Raw genomic sequence first — 22,189 nt, 5'->3', positions numbered from 1 at the left:
AGAGATATCTGAAGGGTTTTTGGATGTGTTTCTCTGCCTGTGAAGATTCACCAAGAACCACAGTTAGATGTTGCCTCAACTATCAAATCTTTATTGTTTTAAAGCCCAGCCTAACAAAGTACATGCAAGCCACATGGCATTGCTCTTCCCTATTTCACTCCATCTTTCCTCCTTCCCACAGAGATGCTGCCATGCAATACAGTAACAGGGCTGAAGGCAACCACACCGCAGAGACCCACTTCATCCTCCTCGGCCTGACAAGCGAGCCCAAGCTGCAGACTCCTCTCTTTGTAATCTTCTTCATGATTTATCTCATCACTCTCATGGGCAACCTTGGGCTGATGGCAGTGATCAAGACAAGCCCCCGGCTGCACACCCCCATGTACTTCTTCCTCTGCAATCTCTCTGTTGTTGATCTTTGCTACTCCTCTGTCTTTGCTCCAAAGCTGCTTCTTGCCTTGGTGGAAAACAAAACCATCTCTTACCCTGCCTGCTTCCTGCAGCATTTCTTCTTCCTCATGTTTGTGACCGCAGAGGTGCTCTTGCTGGCTGTGATGGCTTATGACCGCTATGTAGCCATCTGCAACCCACTGCTCTACATGGTTTCCATGCCCCACGGGGTCTATGTTCAGCTGGTGGCTGCATCATACATGGGGGGGGGGATTTTGAACTCCCTAATCCAAACCTGTTGCTTGCTGTTGTTGCCTTTCTGCGGTCCAAACACCATCAACCATTACTTCTGTGACACTAACCCTTTGCTGAAGCTCTCCTGCTCCAACAGCCACCTCAATGAGCTTTTGCTTGTAATTCTTCATGGGAGCATTTCCATGTCTGTGCTCGTCCTCATCATCACCTCCTATGTATACATCCTCTTGTCCATCCTGAGGATTAGGTCTGCTGAAGGAAGGCACAAAGCCTTCTCTACTTGTGCCTCCCACCTCCTGACCGTTACCTTGTTCTACGTCCTTGCTGGGCTCAGCCACATGCAATCAGCTTCCAAGTACTCCCTGGAGACAGAGAAAGTCACCGCTGTGTTTTACACCCTCCTTGTCCCTATGCTCAACCCTCTGATCTACAGCTTGAGGAACAAGGATGTTAAAGATGCCCTTAGAAAAGCAACAGCAAGTAACCTCATTGTGAGCTGCTCATTGACCAACCCAGTCCCAATCGGTTGATAGAACTCCTCCTCTTTCCCTTTTTAACCTGTTTTGTGTCAGCTGTCTGGAGGAGGAAGGAACTGAATGTCTTTACAGGAGCAGGTACAGCACATTCTAACCATGCTTTAAACTCTGCAGAGGCTCGGTGATGTTAAGCATCCCCTCAATATAGGTCTCAGATAAATATTCTCTTGTCATCTCTTGGGTTTTTCTTTTGGGGAAAATAGATGTGATATCATAGGAGGTGGCAAAAATAAGCCCATGAGGAATTTCCCTCTTCAGTTTAACTTTAGAAGTTGCACTGATTCAAGCAGTCATTCATCCAGAGGTAAGTTCAAGGAGGGATGAAGGGTTTTGAGGAGGTACATCTGAAAAACATCACTTTACTTTGGGCTAATGCAAGGAAATGCATAAAATCCTATTTGCTTCCAGAAGGATGTGCAGTGCAAAGTAAGGAAACGGGAGGAGAAGCAGAGCCACTGAGTTGCCAGAGGATGAGCATGGTACGTGCTGTGACTGAGCATTGGGAAGATGCTAAATCTCTGTGTGACCAGAACATCCCAGGCTGGAGGCAGCACAGCTGTGTCTGTCATCCTGCACCTTCCTTCCTACCACTACAAACATCCAGCTGAGCCAAAGAGGTTTCACAGCACTGTGTGGGTTGGAGGGAGCTTAAAGGCCACCTATTTCTAACCTCCTTGCTGTGGGCTTCATCTCACATCTGGTTTAGGAGAAGTAGCAGCTGAGAGTAGGATTTTCCCCAATTGCCAAGGATTTTAGTGTAATTGAATCTAATGACTTTAGGGAGAAGTATGTTTTTTTCCCCTAGTTTCTTCTCGTGGGGCTGCTGTGATATTTCCTCCCACCCAACTCTTCCCCAACACAATCTGTTAACTGTGAAGGTACCACTGAGGAATGCTGCAGAACTTCATGCTCTGCAAAGCAGAAATAACCAACTGCAACCTGTTAGAGACCTTTAGCAATAAGCTCTTTCTGTAGCAAATAGAGACCTGGATGCATTGCAGGAGAGGGGGGATCATCTGTTACTTCATGGTACTTTGCACATGGCTGCACCCAAGTTAGTCCTGACACTGTGTTTTTCATACCTAAAAATAAAAGAGAGACTCCCAGCATCATTTCTATTAGGTGGACATGGAAAATATGACTAAGCATACCCACTGTATGGTATACCGAGAATTATAACTTCTTTTTTCCCCCTCAGATGTAGGAGTTTGCATTTGGATGCCTGACGTGGATTAAACCAAAATCTATCTGGAGCACCCAGTTGAACAGGGGTCATTTTCCCTAAGAGACAGACACAGACAAGGAGGGGGAGATGTTTATAACACTTAGTTTCCGTTAGAGCTTGCCTTGTCCCTAGCTTGGACACCAGAGGGTCTTGCCTCTCATTGAGAGTTGTTTGTGCTGTTTGCATGATGCAAGGTGCCTCAAGGGAGCAGCCAGGACAAGTTATTCCCAATGGGAAGGCAAGCTGGGAGCTGAAAGTGGCCACAAAGCAGAGCACTGTCTCCCTGTGCCTGAGCACAGCAGCAGCTTCCACGGATAGCCCAGCGGAAACTAAGAGTCAAATTCATGGTTGCTACAGACCAGGAGCAAGCCCAGTTACAGCACAGCCCTGGAAGTGGGCCCAGGGCTAGGACTGAGCTTAAATAGAGCCTGAGCCCTTGGCAGAGGGTGTGTGAGAAGGACCCAGGTGATGCTGGCCATGGCAATTACTGTGGCTGCACTCCCTGATGTCTCAAGGAGAGGGGAACTGGGTTTTCCACCACCCAATGCCCTAAACACAGCAGCAGCTCTGCATTCAGCCTCCTCTGATGTATTCCTGTGTGCAGAGGATGAAAGAATGGAGCCGAAAGGAGCAAAGAGCTCCTTTATTGTGTTAATGAGAATCACCCCTCCTCAGTTATGCAAAATCATGGAATCATGGAATGGTTTGGGTTGGAAGGGAGCTTAAAGCTCCTCCTCCAGCTCTCAACCCCAACACCTTCCACTGGAGCAGCTTGCTCCAAGCCCCTGTGTCCCACCTGGCCTTGAACACTGCCAGGGATGGGGCAGCCACAGCTTCTCTGGGCACCCTGTGCCAGCACCTCGACACCCTCATAGTGAAGAATTCCTTCCTTACATAAAATCTGGATCCCCCCTGTTTCAGTTTGAACCCACCACCCCTTGTCCTATCCCTACAGTTCCTGATGAAGAGTCCCTTTCCTCCATCCTTGTAGCTCCCTTCAGACACTGGAAGCTGCTCTGAGGTCACCAAGCAGCTTCTCTGCTCCAGGCTGAACAGCCTCAATATTCTCAGCCTGGCTCCATATGGGAGCTGCTCCAGCCCCTGAGCATCCTCATGGCCTTCTCTGGACTTACTCCAGCAGCTCCATGGCCTTCTTATGTTCCCTACAGAGAAGGACCTGGGGGTGCTGGGCGATGAGAAAATGAACATGAGCCAGCTTCAGTGTACGCTTGCATCCCACAAACCAAGCGTACTCTGCTCTTGTGAGACCTCACCTGGAGTATTGTGTGCAGTTCTGGTTTCCTGAACATAAAAAGGATATGGAACTGTTGGAACAAGTCCAGAGGAGGCCACGAGGATGATCAGGGACTGGAGCACCTCCTATTTGAAGACAGGCTGAGAAAGTTGGGGCTGTTCAGCCTGGAGAAGAGAAGGCTGCGTGGAGACCTCATAGCAGCCTTCCAGTATCTGAAGGGGGCCTATAGGGATGCTGGAGAGGGACTCTTCATTAGGGACTGTAGTGACAGGACAAGGGGTAACGGGTTTAAGCTTAAACAGGGGAGGTTTAGATTGGATATAAGGAGGTAATTCTTTCCTGTTAGGGTGGTGAGGCACTGGAATGGGTTGCCCAGGGAGACTGTGAATGCTCCATCCCTGGCAGTGTTCAAGGCCAGGTTGGACAGAGCCTTGGGTGAGATGGTTTAGTGTGAGGTGTCCCTGCCCATGGCAGGGGGGTTGGAACTAGATGATCTTAAGGTCCTTTCCAACCCTAACGATTTTATGGTTCTAGGATTCTATAGACACCAAAACTATCAGAACTGCAGGCGATACCCGAGCTATATTGAATCTTTGTCCTTCCCTCAGATCTTCAAGCTCGCTTGGGATGAACAATTATCAAGCAGGCAATGGAGACAGTGGTCACTGCCTTAGCTCAAGGCTGAGACTCCTTTTTGTAGGAACTACTTTCATTTAGCACAATTTAAAAACAAAACAGCATGGTGCTGTCTCAGGCATGCTATTGAAGAGCTGATACTTATTTGGATGAATTATTGGAGACTCAGTCCATACTTAAAATCACCAGAATCTGTTTGAAGACAGCCATTTGTTGTGCTGTTTCTTCATACACTGCACTTGTTGTGTGATCTTCTTGTCTCTAATAATGACCAAAGGTGAGCAGTAATGACCAATAATTGCCAGTAATGCTCAATTCCATAATCACATATTCCACATATTCCTTCCTTACCTCCACAGTACTGAAGAGCTCCAAATGTGCTTTCACACCCTGCATAGATGTGGCAGCAGCTTTCTCTCCCACAGCCTCCTCAGAGCCCCCTTCACCTCCTTGTTCCTCAGGCTGTAGATGAGGGGGTTGAGAGCTGGGGTGAGGATGGAGTAACACACCGACACCAGCTTTGCCTGATCCCATGAGGATGCCTCATGAGGCTGGACGTAGGTGAGGATCCCAGGTGCATAGAAGATGGTGATGGCAGCCAAGTGGGAGGCGCAGGTAGAGAAGACCTTCAGCCTTCTTGTGGCCAAAGGGATCTGCAGGACGGTGTGGAGGATGTAGGTGTAGGACACCAGGATCATCAGGAGAGAGAGCATGGATTTAAAAGTAGCACTGGACACCAACACAAACTTGTTTCTGTGGGTGTCCGAGCAGGAGAGCTGCAGGAGGGTGGGCAGCTCACAGAAGAAGTGGTTGATGCTCCTGGCCTGACAGAAGGACAACCTCCCTGCCAGCGTGATGTGCACCAGGGAGGTGAGGAACTCGATGGTGTACACCAGTACCATCATGCCATAGCAATGCGCCCTGGTCATGGCAGTGGTGTAGAGCAGGGGCTTGCACACAGCCGTGTATCGGTCGTAAGCCATTACCCCAAGCAGGAAGCTCTCAGAGACAACGAGAGCCATGAAAGTATACATCTGGGCAAAGCAACCCCAAAAGGAGATGTGGCTTCTCCCCAGCAGGAAGGTCTCCAGAGCTTTTGGGATGATAGCAGAGGAAAGGCAAAAATCCATGCAAGATAATTGGGTCAGGAAGAAGTACATGGGGATGTGGAGGTGGGGTTCAGTGTTGATCAGCAGGATCATCGTCAGGTTCCCCAGCACCATTAAAACATAGAGGGATAAGAAGACTGTGAAGATGGTGGTTTGTAGCTCTGGGGCATCAGAGAAACCCAAGAGGATGAAGCCGGAGAGAACCGTGAGGTTTCCTGTATCCGTCATTTCAACAAGTTGATGGATTTGGATTGAAATGAAAGCAATCGGTGAAATGCATCCCTAACTGAGAAATAATGTGGAAGTTTAGTTGGAATATAAACCATAAAGTAAATGCAATAGAAAATGGTGTATTTGTAATGGTGTATTTCTGTGTGTAGCCCAAGATCTGAAGTCAAAGAGGTGAAGGAGCTCTTTACACAACGTGAAATTAAGAGAATAATTCTACAATGATTGATATTCACATTACTAATGAAACACTGAGAAACATCATGTCTATCCAAACGTAATACAATAAAATCAAATAAATACATCTCAAAATGTGGAACACAGAAAAGATTTTGTATTATCTTCACTGATTTCTGGGAATTTTCAGGATTTTTTTCACTCTTTTTTGTATTTTTTGGAATGGATCAATTCTCTTCTGTAGCTTCATTACTTGTGCTGCATCCTTTTCATCACAACACAAAGCCATGTACTTGAAATTTGCTTTAGGTTCTAAGTTTATCTGCTTTTGAAGAACTCCCACCCTGCATAAGGTTAAGGGAAAGCAGTGGTCTTGGCTCCAGCAGAGCCTTGCTGTGATTGCAGTGAGCTTCCTATGACCAACCCAAATACGCATCTAAGGGTGTAAAATATATCATGTATAAACCAAAATTTTAAGGCTTTAGCTTGGATATTCTCATCTCTGCCATGCAATTCCTCTGCAGATGAAGTACTTGATGGAATATCAATCTATGAATGGCTACATCAGTGCTAAAATACCCCTAAATCTGTTGTAGATGGGGTGAGGAACATGGGTTTTTGAAGCAAAGCAGCCCCATACTAACACACGTTTATTCACTCCTCAGGCTATCATAGAATGCTTTGGGTTGAAGGGACCTTAAAACTCATCCAATCCCAACCTCCTCCCAAGAAGCCCCACACTGCATAAGGTTAAAGGAATACAGTGGTCTTGGCTCTAATAGAGCTTTGCTGGGATTGCAGTGAGCTTCCTATGACCAACCCAAATAGCCACCTAAGGGTGTAAAATACAAAATATACCATATATAAACCAAACTTTTAAGGCTTTAGCTTGGATATTCTCATGCTAAAATATCACTAAAACAGTTCTAGATGGGGTCACAAAGGTTGGTGTTTTTGAAGCAAACCTATTAGGCATACTAGGGCACTTTTATTTACACTATGGTCTATCATAGAAGGGTTTGGGTTGAAGGGACCTTAAAGCTCACCCAGCTCCAAACCCTGACACGGGCAGGCACACCTTCCACTAGAGCAGCTTGCTCCAAGCCCCTGTGTCCAACCTGGCCATGAACACTTCCAGGGATGGGGCAGCCACAGCTTCCCTGGGCACCCTGTGCCAGCACCTCAGCACCCTCACAGTAAAACACTTCTTCCTTATCTCCAACCTGAATTTCTCTGTTTCAGTTTAAACCCTTGCCCTATCGCTACAGTCCCTGAAGAAGAGTGAAATTCTACATGCCATCAAGCATGGGAGAGGCAGCAAGACCAGGGTCAAACTGGACCCACCACCCATCAAACCCTTTTGTACCTGCTTGGTTAAAGAGGAAGGTGGTGGTGGATGCAGTGCCTGCAGCTCCTCCTGGAGACCATGCGATGGGTTGAAGGAGAAATGCCTGGGAGCAGGATGCTCCAGGCTGGCTGGTGGAAGGGTTTTATCTCACAGGAGGCATTACCTCAGAGGCTTGTGTTGTGCAAACTGTTCTCCCAAAGGACCCTCCTCCATCGGATAATTAGTTTGACTTGATCAGCAAAACAACCTCTCAATTCCTCTCTCCCCAGACTCCTTCTGGCTTCATCAGCACCTCCAAGACCAGTTCTCCTGCAGAGACCTACCCAGGAAGAAAGGCCCAGGACACATTGATCTGTCTTTCACCATCTATCACATACATCTTCCTTTCTGTGTTTCCTGAGGAATCCCTTTACTTCCACAGAGATCATCTAATATTGCATTGAAGGGAGCTGAAAACAAGCACAACAAAGCATCATCTGTGTAGATGGTTTGCGCTGGTCATGGGGAGTCCTTTCCATCAGATGCATTTATTTCCATACACTTGACTAGTGATTGTACAACACTTTGGTCAAAAGCATTGGCTCAAAACGTGGCTGCTTTGAGAATATAGCAGGATGAAGTCAGATTTCCCAGTCTTCATCTGAAGAATCCTGAGTGTGGGTGTGTCCTGAGTGCTTCTCCTAGATGAAGAGACATTAGAAAACTCTTAGTAGAAATATTAACTGATAACCTGTAAGTGGCGAGGAGAAGCAGACAGGCCAATTCAATATGGGTGATAAGCAACTTCTACTTTATTTGTGATGCAGTTCACACATATATAGGAGTTGTATTCAGCCACTCCTTCTTGGCACAACAGTACTGGTTAGCCCCACACAGCTTCCTTCACATTCTCCTCCCAGGTCCGGTCTCCGGCCACCTGTGGGGGCCACCCCCTGCCTTGCTTGCACAGTCCTCCAGAACTCTATGGTCCTGCTCTTAGAGTCATTCTGCAACAATCCCCCCCTTTCTCTTTGTGCAACCAAGGCATTATGGGTTATTCTGTTCACCTGTTTTATCACACAACTATAAACAAGTCTAATAGCTACGATGATTAACCTAACAATGATACATAAGTGCAATACTTTAAACAGCAGTGTTTGACTCAACCTGTAATGCCCCATGAAGACAACCATCTAGTTATTCTTAGGATATTGCTCATTTACTATTGCTGGGTAAGCTGAGCCAGGGTTCTCAGCTGTGCGTGTATCGAATTAGCATAATCAGGGAGACTCATACAACACATTCCATCAAACTCTTCACATCCATGGCCCTGTTCCAACAACAAAAGGTTCTGCAGTGTTGCATGTCTTACAGTCAACATTAAAACAAATCAAATTGCCTTCAATGGATAGTTGTCTGCTTGGCAACTCAGCAACCCAGTCTACTTAGTTGAGCCAAGGCCCCGTGTCGTGGTTTAAACCCAGTCAGGTAACTTGTTCACTCACTCCCAGTGAGTGGTGCCAAGCTGACAACAATCGAGGTCCATGTCCCCCCCCGGCCCCCCCGCCGCACCGGGGCTCTCCTCTTCCCCGGAGGAGCAGGGAGGAGGATCGAGAGAGTGCAACTCCTACGGGTTGAGACAAGAACAGTCCAGCAACAAATCACCACCGCTACTATCAACTACAACAATGATAAGGGAAAATAACAAGGGAAGAGAATACAATACCACCAGCCAAGAAAACGAGTTCCACCTGGAAGCCTGTGTCCTTCCGGGTAACTCCCAGTTACCCCTCACCCCGGGCATGACGTGCTGTGGTATGGAATACCTCCCTGGCTAGCCCGAGTCAGGTGCCCCGTCTCTGCTTCCTCACAGCTTCCCCTCCTCCCTGGCAGAGCATGAACCTCACAAAGTCCTTGGTCAGGGTAAACATCACTTAGCAACAACTGAAAACATCAGCTTCACCAACACTGTTCTCAGGCTGGAAGTCAAAACGCAGCACTGCACCAGCTAACACAAAGGAAAAAACATGACTGCTACTGCTGAACCCAGGACATTATCCACCGCTTATTCCATACCATTCACGTCGTGCTCAGATCCCACATTTTCAATACACCATTGCTCTCCCACATATATATATCCATATACATACAGACCAAGAGGAAAAAATCATTTTCTTAGTGCATGGACCAATCCCTATAATGCTGCCGAGTCCATTCGGTCCATGATGTTCCAAGTTCATTCTCTGTTGGGATGATGGCTGGAGGGAAGTCAGGGCCAGTCGCTGGTGACCTGGAGACATCTAGTTGATGGGCTATAAAAGCATTACACAGCAGGCAACAGCATACAATTGAGTTCGCTGGCTGTTTTCCCCTAAAATCAAATCCCCTTGAGGTATACATCGGACTTCCCCATCTTCCCGCATTACCCACCAAGTATATCCAGGTCCCTGAGCAAAAGCAATCCCACGAGTGGGTTTGCCTTTACCTGAAGCAGGAATAACCCAGACTGTCTTCCCCAGCAAATTCTTCATATGCACCACGGGAACTTTGTCCCCCTCTACAAGATGTAAAAGTTCTGACTGGGCCGGGCCAGCCCTCTGGTGTTGGCAGATCCTCTGGTGTTGATCAACCAGGTGGCCTTTGGTAAGTGTATATCCCAGTGCTTGAAAGTTCCCCCACCCATTGCTCTCAGTGTAGTTTTTAACAGCCCATTGTACCTTTCGATTTTCCCAGAGGCTGGTGCATGGTAGGGGATGTGATATACCCACTCAATGCCATGCTCTTTGGCCCAAATATCTATAAGGTTATTCCGGAAATGAGTCCCACTGTCTGACTCAATTCTCTCTGGGGTGCCGTGTCGCCACAAAATCTGTTTCTCAAGGCCCAGGATGGTGTTCCGGGCAGTGGCATGGGGCACAGCGTATATTTCCAGCCACCCGGTGGTTGCTTCCACCATGGTAAGCACATGGCGCTTGCCTTGGCGGGTTGTCGGCAGTGTGATATAGTCAATCTGCCAGGCCTCCCCATATTTATACTTCAACCACCATCCTCCATACCAAAGAGGCTTTAACCGCTTGGCTTGTTTAATTGCAGCACATGTTTCACACTCATGAATAACCTGGGCAATAGTGTCCATTGTTAAGTCCACCCCTCGGTCACGGGCCCACCTGTATGTTGCATGTCTGCCCTGATGGCCTGAAGTGTCATGGGCCCACCAGGCCAAAAATAATTCACCTTTATGTTGCCAATCTAAGTCCATCTGAGCCACTTCAATCTTAGCCGCTTTATCCACTTGTTGGTTGTTCTGGTGTTCCTCAGTGGCCCGACTCTTGGGTACATGGGCATCTACATGACGTACCTTCACCACCAGGTTCTGCACCCTGGCAGCAATATCTTGACACAGGGCAGCAGCCCAGATGGGTTTACCTCTGCGTTGCCAGTTGCTCTGCTTCCATTGCTTCAACCACCCCCACAGGACATTTGCCACCATCCAGGAGTCAGTATAGAGATAAAGTACTGGCCACTTTTCTCGTTCAGCAATGTCCAGGGCCAGCTGGATGGCTTTCACCTCGGCAAACTGACTCGATTCACCCTCTCCGTCAGCAGTTTCTGCAACTTGTCGTCCAGGACTCCATACAGCTGCCTTCCATCTCCGATGCTTTCCCACAATACGGCAAGAGCCATCAGTAAACAAGGCATACTGCTTTTCACTTTCTGACAGTTTATTATATGGTGGGGCTTCTTCAGCACGCACCACCTCCTCCTCTGGTGACATTCCAAAATCTTTGCCCTCTGGCCAGTCCATGATGACTTCTAGAATGCCTGGACGACTGAGATTTCCTATTCAAGTTCGTTGTGTAATTAGTGCAGCCCATTTACTCCATGTAGCATCAGTTGCATGATGTGTAGAGGAGACCCTGCCTTTGAACATCCAGCCCAGCACAGGCAAGCGGGATGCCAGGAGGAGCTGTGCTTCAGCACCAATCACTTCCGAAGCAGCTCAAACCCCTTCATAGGCTGCCAGTATCTCTTTCTCAGTTGGGGTATAGCTGGCCTCAGATCCTTTATATCCCCGACTCCAAAAGCCGAGGGGTCGACCTCGAGTCTCCCCTGGAGCTTTCTGCCAGAGGCTCCAGGTAGGACCGTTCTCCCCAGCTGCAGTGTACAGTACACTTTTACATCTGGTCCGGTCCGGACTGGTCCAAGGGCTACTGCGTGAACTATCTCGCGTTTAATTTGCTCAAAGGCTTGTTGCTGCTCAGGGCCCATTTAAAATCATTCTTCTTCCGAGTCACATGATAGAGAAGGCTTACAATCGAACTGTAATTTGGGATGTGCGTTCTCCAGAACCCCACTGCACCCAAGAAAGCTTGCGTTTCTTTCTTATTAGTTGGTGGAGACATTGCTGTTATCTTGTTGATCACATCTGTGGGGATCTGTCTACGTCCATCTTGCCATTTTATTCCCCAAAATTGAATCTCCTGTGCAGGTCCCTTGACCTTACTCTGTTTTATGGCAAAACCGGCTTTCAGCAGGATTTGGATTATTTTCCTCCCTTTCTCAAAGACTTCTTCCGCTGTATCGCCCCACACAATAATGTCATCAATGTATTGCAGGTGTTCTGGAGCTTGCCCCTGTTCCAGTGCAGTCTGGATCAGTCCATGGCAAATGGTAGGGCAGTGTTTTCACCCCTGGGGCAGTCAGTTCCAAGTGAACTGGACACCCCTCCAAGTAAAAGCAAACTGTGGCCTGCACTCTGCTGCCAAAGGAATGGAGAAAAATGCATTGGTAATATCAATCGTGGCATACCACTTGGCTGCCTTTGACTCTAGTTCATACTGAAGTTCTAGCATGTCCGGTACGGCAGCACTCAAGGGTGGTGTGACTTCATTCAGGCCACGATAGTCTACTGTTAGTCTCCATTCTCCATTAGACTTTCGCACTGGCCATATGGGGCTATTGAAGGGTGAGCGGGTCCTGCTGATCACCCCCTGACTCTCCAGTCTACGGATCAGCTGATGGATGGGAATCAGGGAGTCTCGGTTGGTGCGATATTGCCGCCGGTGCACTGTTGTGGTCGCAATTGGCACTTGTTGTTCTTCAACTTTCAGCAACCCCACAGCAGAGGGATCTTCTGAGAGACCAGGCAAGGTGGACAGCTGCTCAATTTCCTCAGTCTCCAAAGCAGCAATACCAAAAGCCCACCGGTACCCTTTTGGGTCTTTGAAGTACCCTCTCTTGAGGTAGTCTATGCCGAGGATGCATGGAGCCTCTGGACCAGTCACAATAGGGTGCTTTTGCCACTCCCTCCCAGTCAGGCTGATTTCAGCCTCCAGCACAGTCAACTCTTGGGATCCTCCTGTTACTCCAGAAATATAGATGGGTTCCACCCCTTGACAGCTTGATGGCATCAGGGTACACTGTGCACCGGTATCTACTAGAGCCTTATACTTCTGTGGGACTGATGTGCCAGGCCATCTGATCCACACAGTCCAGTAAATCCGATTGTCCCCTACCTCCACCTGGCTGGAGGCAGGGCCCCTCTAATGGTCGTCACAGCGTTGGACATTTAAATCGGGGTGAAAGGGATTATTCTTCGTTATCACAGGAGCTGGAGTAAAATCAGCTCTTCCATTCCATCTGGGAAACTGCTCACCAGAGACTGAAGCCGTAGCTCTCATGGGACGATCAGTCTTGGCCCTTGCTCCCCTCTTCAGTTCACTCACCCGTTCCTCCAAAGCTGAAGTAGGTTTTCCATCCCACTTTGTCATGTCTTCTCCGTGATCCAGCAGGTAAAACCATAGGGTACCCCGTGCCGTATACCTCCTGTATCTCCTCTCTTGAACAATAGGACGCCTTTTGTTAATAGCTGAGACGTGTGTTGCTACACGTGAGGAGCTGGATAAATCAGATAGATCGTCCCTCAATTGTTCGAGGTCCTGGGACAGTTTTTTCACAGCTGAGATGATGGAAGGGGTGAGGTTGTCTTCGAACTCTCGGAGTTTATGAACCATTTCATCCACTGTTAGTGGTACTATGTCATTCCAGGTTACTGTTGCCAATGAATGGGCATATGATGACGGTGCATTCCGTGTAAGTTTTTGCCAGGTGGGTCGTGTACATTCAACTTCATCTGGATCTATAGGTGTATCCCCGTTATTCGGCTTGATGTGATAGATCATCTCTACGATGGCTGATTCCCTCAGAGACTGGATGCCTTTGTCTATAGTAGTCCACTTGGCCGAACGACTCGTAACATTGTCCTTGTACAGAAACCTTTCTTTCACAGCTGCCAAGAGCCTCCTCCAAAGGCTGAGGGACTTTTTCTCTCTTGCCATTGCTTTGTCAATTCCCCCTTCTCTAGCAAGTGATCCCAGCTGCTTGGCTTCTGTACCTTCTAGTTCGTGACCATCGGCCCCATTGTCCCAACATCGGAGTAACCAGGTGATGATGTGCTCCCCTGGTTGACGGGTAAAATCTTTTCGCATGTTCCGCAACTCGGTTGAGGTCCGTGGTCGAGAAGTTACCTCTTCTTCTTCTTCGTCATGTGATGATGACTCCTGATCAGATTCTGGACCGGGTGGTGAATTCATTGGTTCTTCATCTCGCTTCACCCTTTTTGCCTCCTTTTTACTTGTTCTCTTGCGTACAGGGGCAACCGATATTGATACAAAGTGGTCCTCTGGTTTGGCTGCAGTGATTATCACTGTGGTTTGAGTAGCGACTGTACTTGTTGCTGGGGGTGGTGCAGCTGCTGTGCTTGGAGCTGGGGTAACCGCGCTGTCTGTTGCAGTTGAAGTTTGAGCAGCTGCTGTACTTGCCACTGGGGTAGCTGCGCAGTCCATTGCAGCCAAAGTTTGAGTAGCGACTGTCACTTTGCCCTCAAATCCGCCGACATTCTTTTCCTTTTGAAGGTGCCGGATAGTGTTGAACAAGGCCCTGTAAGCATAGGCCAAGCCCCAGCACGTTGCCGTGATTTGTCCATCTCTGGTATGGCCACAATGATCACACACCTCATTTAAGTGTTTTACTAATTCTTCTGGATTTTGCAGTTGTTCGGTAGTGAAATTCCAAAATACTGGAGGGGCCCACTGACCTAGATACTTGCCCATACTATCCCACGCACCCTGCCACTCATGGCTGTCCAGCCTCAGGGAAAATCTCTCGGTCCTCCTACATCGTCGTTTGACCCCAGACAAGACCCAAACCTGAATCTGCTTAACTCTTGAAATCAGTAGTGGGCAAAACACACTCTGTATGCGTGTTAGCATGGTGATTCCCATCACCATCAGCAAACAAGTCTCAACAGCATTAAAAGGCCATTCAAAAAATTCAAAACTCTCAAATGTAAATGGTCTGGGGGGACGACTGGGAGGGTAAAAGAATGTCTCCTTCACAGGTTGAGCACCTGAGAAGGAGAAAAAAGATGTGTAATTGCTAAGCACCTCCATCATATACCTCCCAAAGTATAAAGGTGGTGACCACACTGGGAACATAAGCCAGATCAGTTTCATGATCAATGATTCTATTGTATTACAAGTCATTACCATAAAGTACAATGGGATAAAAACCTTAGCCCAAGCCCCACACTTGAAAAACACTAATACAGCCAATACCGGATGGATGTAAGATATGGTATACTGAAACTGTGAGATCAAGAGGAAAAACCTTGAGAGCCAATAAATCAGCATTGTGACGAGTGACTATCAATCCAGTCAGATCTGTTCTTATCTCAACCCCTCGTGCCCCACGTTGGGCGCCAAAAAAGAACTGTCTTGGTTTAAACCCAGTCAGGTAACTTGTTCACTCACTCCCAGTGAGTGGTGCCGAGCTGACAACAATTGAGGTCCGTGTCCGTCTCCCCCCCCCCCCCCCCCCGCACCGGGGCTCTCCCCTTCCCCACTCCCGGAGGAACGGGGAGGAGGATCGAGAGAGTGCAACTCCTACGGGTTGAGACAAGAACAGTCCAGCAACAAATCACCACCGCTACTATCAGCTAAAACAATGATAAGGGAAAATAACAAGGGAAGAGAATACGATACCACCGGCCAAGAAAACGAGTCCCACCCGGAAGCCCGTGTCCTTCCGGGTAACTCCCAGTTACCCCCCCACCCCGGGCATGACGTGCTGTGGTATGGAATACCTTCCCGGCTAGCCCGGGTCAGGCGCCCCGTCTCTGCTTCCTCACAGCTTCCCCTCCTCCCTGGCAGAGCATGAGCCTCACAGAGTCCTTGGTCAGGGTAAACATCACTCAGCAACAACCGAAAACATCGGCTTCACCAACACTGTTCTCAAGCTAGAAGTCAAAACACAGCACTGCACCAGTTAACACAAAGGAAAAACATGACTGCTACTGCTGAACCCAGGACACTCCCAAAGATGGAATTAGCCCTCTTACAAAACTATGAAATGCAGTGTGCCATTCAATAATAGGGTTAAACCCTCTCTTAATCCGTTTAGCAAAACTTCTAATCCAGGTCCCAGAAGGATACCTGTTGATAATAGTAAAATTGGGTATTACAGCACCTAAGGTGCATGCCTCCTTCCAGCTGGGGGGCAGAGTCTTATAAGCATTTTCTCCACATAACCAGTACCTTTAGGAACAGGCCATCACTGAACTACAATACCATCTATATTAATAGCACGATTGCAATTTGAATGGTGACCTACATCTGTGGCATTGAAACAAGCATGATCTCCTACCCTGGTTCCTGGTGTAATACATCTTTGTGCACAGGTGTAATGTTTATTACCTGGATTAGGATTAACTATTCCAAAGTTTAACCTTTCCTTCGAATACAGATTGCTAGTGCTCACCCACAAATTTGTCCATGAGGCAGTGTTTGGAATTGGAACTCCAATTAATGGGAGATCCAGGCTTTCTCCTGATTTAGGCAACTGTGCACACACCCAATAGTCAGTACGATTAAAAACATTAGTAATATTCTGCACTAACTTCAGGTGTAAATTCTGGTCCCAAGTTTGTGTGCCAGTTATCATATGAGTCCAAATTATGACCGACGCAATTTCATACGTAAGGGTCCTGAAGGTTCGATCCGCCATGTCTTCTGTAGCTCTGGTGCTTTCTTAATTCTTGAATAATGTATCCAAGCAGGTTGTTCCTTTATCTTCACTGCTGTAAAGGTGGTCAGTAATATTGTAGGGGAGTCGTAGAAGAGTCATAGTATTGTAGGGGAGTCGTAGAAGAGTCATAGTGTTGTAGAGGAGGCATAGAGGAGTCAGATGGCTAACAGACGGCTCATAGAGCAATCTTAGGAGTCATAGTAGAGTCACAATGGGGGTCATAGAGGGGTCATACAGGCATCATAGTGGCATCATAGAGGTGTCATAGAGGAGTCATAGAGGTGTCTTAGGGGAGTCATAGAGGAGTCATAGAGGAGTCATAGAGGAGTCCTAGAGAAGTCATACAGGAGTCCTGGATGAGTCATAGAGAGGTCATAGAGCAGTCGTAGAGGAGTCATGGAGGGGTCATAGAGGACTCATAGATGGGTCATTGAGTGGTCATAGAGGAGTCACAGAGGGGTCATGGAGAAGTCATAGAGGAGTCATAGAGGTGTCATGGAGGATTCATGGAGGAGTCATAGAGGAGTCATGAAGGAGTCATACAGGAGTCTGAGAGGAGTCTTGATGTCAAAAGTCACAGAGATGTCATCGAGAAGTCATAGAGCAGTCATACAGCAGTAACAATGTAGTCATAGAGGAGTCATGGACGAGTCATAGAGGAGTCATAGTGACATAGAGGAATCACAGAGGTGTCATAGAGGTGTCCTAGAAAAGTCAGAGAGGAGTCACAGAGGAATCAGAGAGTCATAGGGCAGTCATAGAGAAGTCATAGAGTCATAGAGGAGTCACAGAGGTTTCATAGAGGTTTCATAGAGGAGTCATAGAGGAGTCATAGACGGGTCATAGACGGGTCATAGAGGCGTCACAGAGGCATCATAGAGGTGTCATAGAAAAGTCATCCTGTCCAAGACTCATAGAGGATTCGGAAAGGAGTCATAGAGTCATAGAGTCATGGAGGTGTCATAGAGGACTCATAGAGGAGTCGTAGAGGAGTCATAGAGGAGTCATAGTGCTATAGAGGAGTCATAGAGGAGTCATAGAAGAGTCGGGGGCTCATTGACGACTCAGAGGAGTCATAATAGTCATAGTGGAGTCAGAGGGGTCATAGATGCGTCATAGAAGCATCATAGATGTGTCATAGAGGAGTCATAAAGGTTTCATAGAGTTATAGAGGAGACATTCAGGAATCATAGGGGAGTCATAAAAGAGTCATAGAAGAGTCATAGAGGAGTCATAGAGGAGTCAGAGGAGTCAGAGGAGTCATAGAGGACTCATAGAGGGGTCACAGAGAAGTCATAGAGGAGTCATAGAGGAGTCATAGAGGAGTCATAGAGGAGTCATACTGTCCTAGAGTCAAAGAGGGGTCATAGAAGAGTCATAGGGGTGTCATAGAGGAGTCATAGAGCAGTCAAATATCAGTCATAGAGGAGTCATAAAGGAGTCATAGAGGAGTCATACAGCATTCACAGGGGAGTCATAGAGAGTCATAGAGAAGTCATAGAAGAGTCATGGAGGAATCATGGAGGTGTCATAGAGGAGTTATAGAGGAGCCATTGTGTCATAAGGGCATAGCGGAGTCATAGACAGGTCGTAGAGAAGTCATAGAAGTTTCATTTAGTGGTCCTAGAGGAGTCATAGAGGGGTCATGGAGGAGTCATAGAGAAGTCATAAATTCATACATGTGTCATAGAGGAATCAGAGAGGAGTCACAGGAGTCATAGAGTAGTCGGAGAAGTCATAGTGGAGACATAGAGGAGTCATAGAGTAGTCATAGAGGTGTCATAGAGGAGTCATATAAGAGTCATGGAAGAGTCATAGAGGAGTCATAGAGGAGTTATATTGGAGTCATAATGGAGTCATAGAGAAGTCATGGAATAGTCATGGAGGAGTCATGGAAGAGTCATAGAGGAGTCATAGCGGAGTCATAGGCGTGTCATAGGGGACTCATAGAGGAGTCATAGGGGAGTCATGGAGGAGTTGTAGATGAGTCGTAGAGGAGTCATACTGGAGTCATAGAAGAGTCCTAGAGGACTCATAGAGGAGTCCTAGAGGAGTCAAAGAAGATTCTTAGAGGCATCTTAGAGGAGTCATATAGGATTATTAGAGGGTTCATTGAATAGTCACAGATGAGTCATAGAGGATTTACAGTGGAGTTATAGTGGAGTCATAGTGGAGTCATAGAGGAGTCATAGAATGGTCAAAGTGGAGTCATAGAGGAATCATAGAGGATTCAGAGAGGAGTCAGAGAGGAGTCAGAGAGTCATAGAGGTGTCGCAGAGTCACAGATGTGTCATAGAGGCGTTATGGAGGAGTTAAGGAGGATTCATAGATGAGTCGTGGTGGAGTCATAATGAAATCATAGAGGAGTCATATTGGATTCATACAGGAGTCATAGAATAGTCAAAGAGGAATCATAGAGGAGTCAGAGAGGAGTAAGAGAGGAGTCAGAAAAGAGTCAGAGATTCACAGAGGAGTCATAGAGTCATAGATGTGTCATAGAGGAGCCTTGGAGGAATCAGGAAGGAGTCATAGTGGAGTAATAGAGGAGTCATATAGCTTTCATGGAGGAGTCATAGAGGGGTCATGGAGGAGTCATAGAGGGGTCATGGAGGAGTCATAGAGGAGTCATGGAGGAGTCATAGAGGAGTCATGGAGGAGTTGGAGGCATCATATTCATAGATGTGTCATAGAGGAGTCATTGTGTCATAAAGTCATGGAGGTTTCATGCAGGAGTCATTGAGGGGTCGTAGCAGAGTCATAGAATGGTCATTCTGTGGTCATAGAGGAGTCATAGATAGGTCGTAGAGAAGTCATAGGGGTGTCTTAGAGGAGTCATAGAGGATTCTTAGAGGAGTCTTAGAGGAGTCATATTGGAGTCAGAGAGGAGTCATAGAGGAGTCGTAGAGGAGTCGCAGATTACTCACAGAGAAGTAGAGGAGTGGAAGAGGAATAGTAGATTAGTCATAGAGGTGTCAGAGGATTCATAGAGAAGTCATAAGGGAGTCATAGATTCATAGATGTGTTGTAGAGCATTCATAGAAGTGTCATAGAGGAGTCATTGCCTAAAGTCATAGAGGATTCATACAGGAGTGATAGAGGAGTCATAGAGGAGTCATAGAGAAGTCATAGAGGAATCATAGAGAAGTCATAGAGGAGTCAGAGAGTCAATAAGGTGTCAGAGCAGTCAATAAGAAGTCCTACAGGAGTCATAGAGGAGTCGTGGAGGAGTCATAGAGGAGTCATAGAGGAGTCATAGAGGAGTTGGAGAGTAGACATAGTATCACAGAGTTATAGGGGTGTCATAGAGGAGACAGAGGACTCAAAGAGGATTCATAGAGGAGTCATAGTGTCTTAGAGGAGTCATAGTGTCTTAGAGGAGTCAGAGAGGAGTCAGAGAGGCATCAGAGAGGTGTCCTAGAGGAGTGCTAGAGGAATCCTAGAAAAGTCCTAGTGGAGTCTTAGAGGAGTCCTAGAGGAGTCATGGAGGGGTTATTGGGTGTTCATAGAGGAGTCAGACGAGTCATGGAGGATTCATAGAGGAGTCTTAGAGGGGTCATGGAGGAGTCATAGGGGCATCTTAGGATGGTCATAGAGCAATCATAGTGGAGTCATAGAGGAGTAATAGAGTCAAAGAGGAGTCATAGGGGGGTCATAGAGGAGTCATAGAGGAGTCATAGAGTAGTCATAGAGGATTCATAGAGGAGTCATAGTGTCATAGAGTCATAGAGGAATCGTAGAGAACTCGTAGAAGAGTCATAGAGGAGTCATAGGGGAGTCATGGATTCATAGATGTGTCATAGAGCATTCATAGATGTGTCATAGAGGAGTCATAGGGGAGTCATAGATTCATAGATGTGTCACAGAGCATTCATAGCGATGTCATAGAGGAGTCATAGAGTAGTCATTGTTCCATGAAGTCATAGAGGATTCATACAGGAGTCATAGAGGAGTCATAGAGGAGTCGCAGAGGAGTCAATAAGGTGTCAGAGCAGTCAATAAGGAGTCCTACAGGAGTCATAGGGGAGTCATGGAGGAGTCATGGAGGAGTCATAGAGGAGTCATAGAGGAGTAATGGAGGTGCCATAGGGGAGTCAGAGAGTAGTCATAGTATCATAGAGTCATAGGGGTATCATAGAGGAGACAGAGGACTCAAAGAGGATTCATAGAGGAGTCATAGTGTCGTATAGGAGTCACAGAGGAGTCATTGAGTAGTCACAGAGGAGTCATAGGGGAGTCATAGCAAAGTCATAGCCGAATCATAGAGGAGTCATAGTGGAGTCATAGAGATGTCGTAGAGGAGTCCTAGCAGAGTCATAGAGGAGTCCTAGAGGAGTCATAGAAGAGTCTAAGGGCAGTCATATAGGTGCCACAGAGGAGTCATAGAGTAGTCATAGTGGAGTCAGACTGGAGTCATAGTGGAGTCATAGAAGTGTCATAGAGGAGTCATAGCGAAGTCCTAGAGGAGTCACAGAAGAGTCATAGTGGAGTTTTAGTGGAGTCATAGAGGTGTCATAGGGGAGTCCTAGAGGAATCCTAGAATAGTCCTAACGGAATCATAGATGACTCATAGAGGAGTGTTAGAGGAGTTCTAGGGGAGTCATAGACGAGTCACAGAGGAGTCATAGAGTCAAAGATGAGTCATAGTCGAATCATAGAGGAGTCATTAAGGAGTCAGAGAAGTGTCACAGAGGAGTCACAGAGGAGTCACGGAGGAGTCCTTGAGGAGTCATAGTGTCATAGAGAAGTCATAGAGGAGTGAAAGAGGAGTCAATGAGGGATCAGAGAGGAGTCAGAGAAGAGTCATAGAGGATTCATAGAGTTGTCATACAGGGGTCACAGTGGAGTCACAGTGCAATCACATTATAGTTATAGAGGTGTCATAGAGGCGTCCAAGAGTAGTCACAGAGATGTCATGGAGGAGTCACAGTGTCATGGATATGTCATACAGATGTCCTAGAGGAGTCCAAGAGGAGTCCTAGAGGAGTCATAGTGGAGTCATATTGGAGTCAAAGTGTAGTCATAGTGGAGTCAAACAAGAATCACAGTTCAGTCATAGAGGAGTCATAGAGGTGTCACAGAGGAATCATAGAGTTACAGAACAGTCTTAGAAGGAGTCATAGAGGAGTCTTAGAGGAGTCAAAGAGGAGTCATAGTGGAGTCAAACAGGAGTCACAGAGGAGTCACAGAGGAGTCACAGGGGAGTCATAGAGTTATAGAGAAGTCCTACAGGAGTCCTAGAGGAGTCAAAGAAGTGTCATAGTGGAGTCAAAGAGGAGACATAGTGTAATCATAGAGGAATCAAAGAGGAGTCACAGAGGAGTCATAGAGTCATAGAGGAGTCATAGAGGAGTCATAGGAGAGACATGAATGAATCATAGTGAAGTCATAGAGTCATCAAAGAGGCATAATATAGGCGTCAGAGAGGAGTCAGAGAGGAGTAGATGAGTCATTGAGGAGTCATATTGTTATAGAGGAGTCATAGAGGAGTCATAAAGGAATCATAGTGGAGTCATAGGGGCGTCACAGAGGCGTCATAGAGACGCCTTAGAGGAATAATAGATCAGACATAGAGGCGTCAATGAGCGGTCATAGAGGAGTCATAGAGGTGTCATAGAGGAGTCGGAGTCGAGTTAGAGAGGAGTCAGAGAGTCATACAGTAGTCATAGTGTCATAGAGGAGTCATAGATTCATAGAAAAGTCATAGAGGAGTCACAGAAAAGTCATAGTGAAGTCATAGAGGACTCAGAGAACTCATAGAAGACTTGTAGAGGAGTCATGGAGGAGTCATGGCGGAGTCTTAGATGAGTCATAGTGGAGTCATAAAGGATTCGGAGAGGAGTCATAATGACATAGTGTCATTTAGCTGTCATAGAGGAGTCATGGAGTCAAGGAGGAATCAGAGAGTCATAGAGGGCTCATAAATCAATAGAGTGTTCATAGAGTCATAGAGGAGTCATAGAGAAGTCA

The 22,189-nt window shown here is 47.0% G+C and overlaps 2 protein-coding genes across 2 annotated transcripts; one reads left to right on the top strand and one right to left on the bottom strand.

The window, feature by feature from the left end:
• The first annotated feature begins 215 nt into the window (after positions 1-215).
• Positions 216-1,175, top strand: LOC133282172 (olfactory receptor-like protein COR8). Its single transcript, XM_061478246.1, has one exon. The coding sequence runs from the start codon at positions 303-305 to the stop codon at positions 1,173-1,175; it is 873 nt and encodes a 290-aa protein (XP_061334230.1). The 5' UTR covers positions 216-302.
• A 3,553-nt stretch (positions 1,176-4,728) lies between these two features.
• LOC133282171 (olfactory receptor 2T1-like) lies at positions 4,729-5,463 on the bottom strand (the record flags this gene model as incomplete). Its single annotated transcript, XM_061478244.1, has 2 exons — positions 4,729-4,821; positions 5,161-5,463. Coding segments are annotated over 2 exons (396 nt in total), but the record flags the coding sequence as incomplete, so codon positions are not given.
• Positions 5,464-22,189: the final 16,726 nt, after the last annotated feature.

The sequence above is a fragment of the Pezoporus flaviventris genome, unplaced genomic scaffold (assembly GCF_033815535.1).
Source record: "Pezoporus flaviventris isolate CSIRO_AGI_PZ_B2104156 unplaced genomic scaffold, CSIRO_AGI_Pfla_v1 ptg000116l, whole genome shotgun sequence".
Taxonomy (NCBI): Eukaryota; Metazoa; Chordata; class Aves; order Psittaciformes; family Psittacidae; genus Pezoporus; species Pezoporus flaviventris.
The sequence above is the reverse complement of the archived record's forward strand: the minus strand, read 5'-3'. Positions and strand labels throughout refer to the sequence as shown.

Excerpts from the sequence above, each read along its gene's own strand:
- LOC133282172 (XM_061478246.1), top strand. The coding sequence starts at position 303 with ATGATTTATCTCATCACTCTCATGGGCAACCTTGGGCTGATGGCAGTG.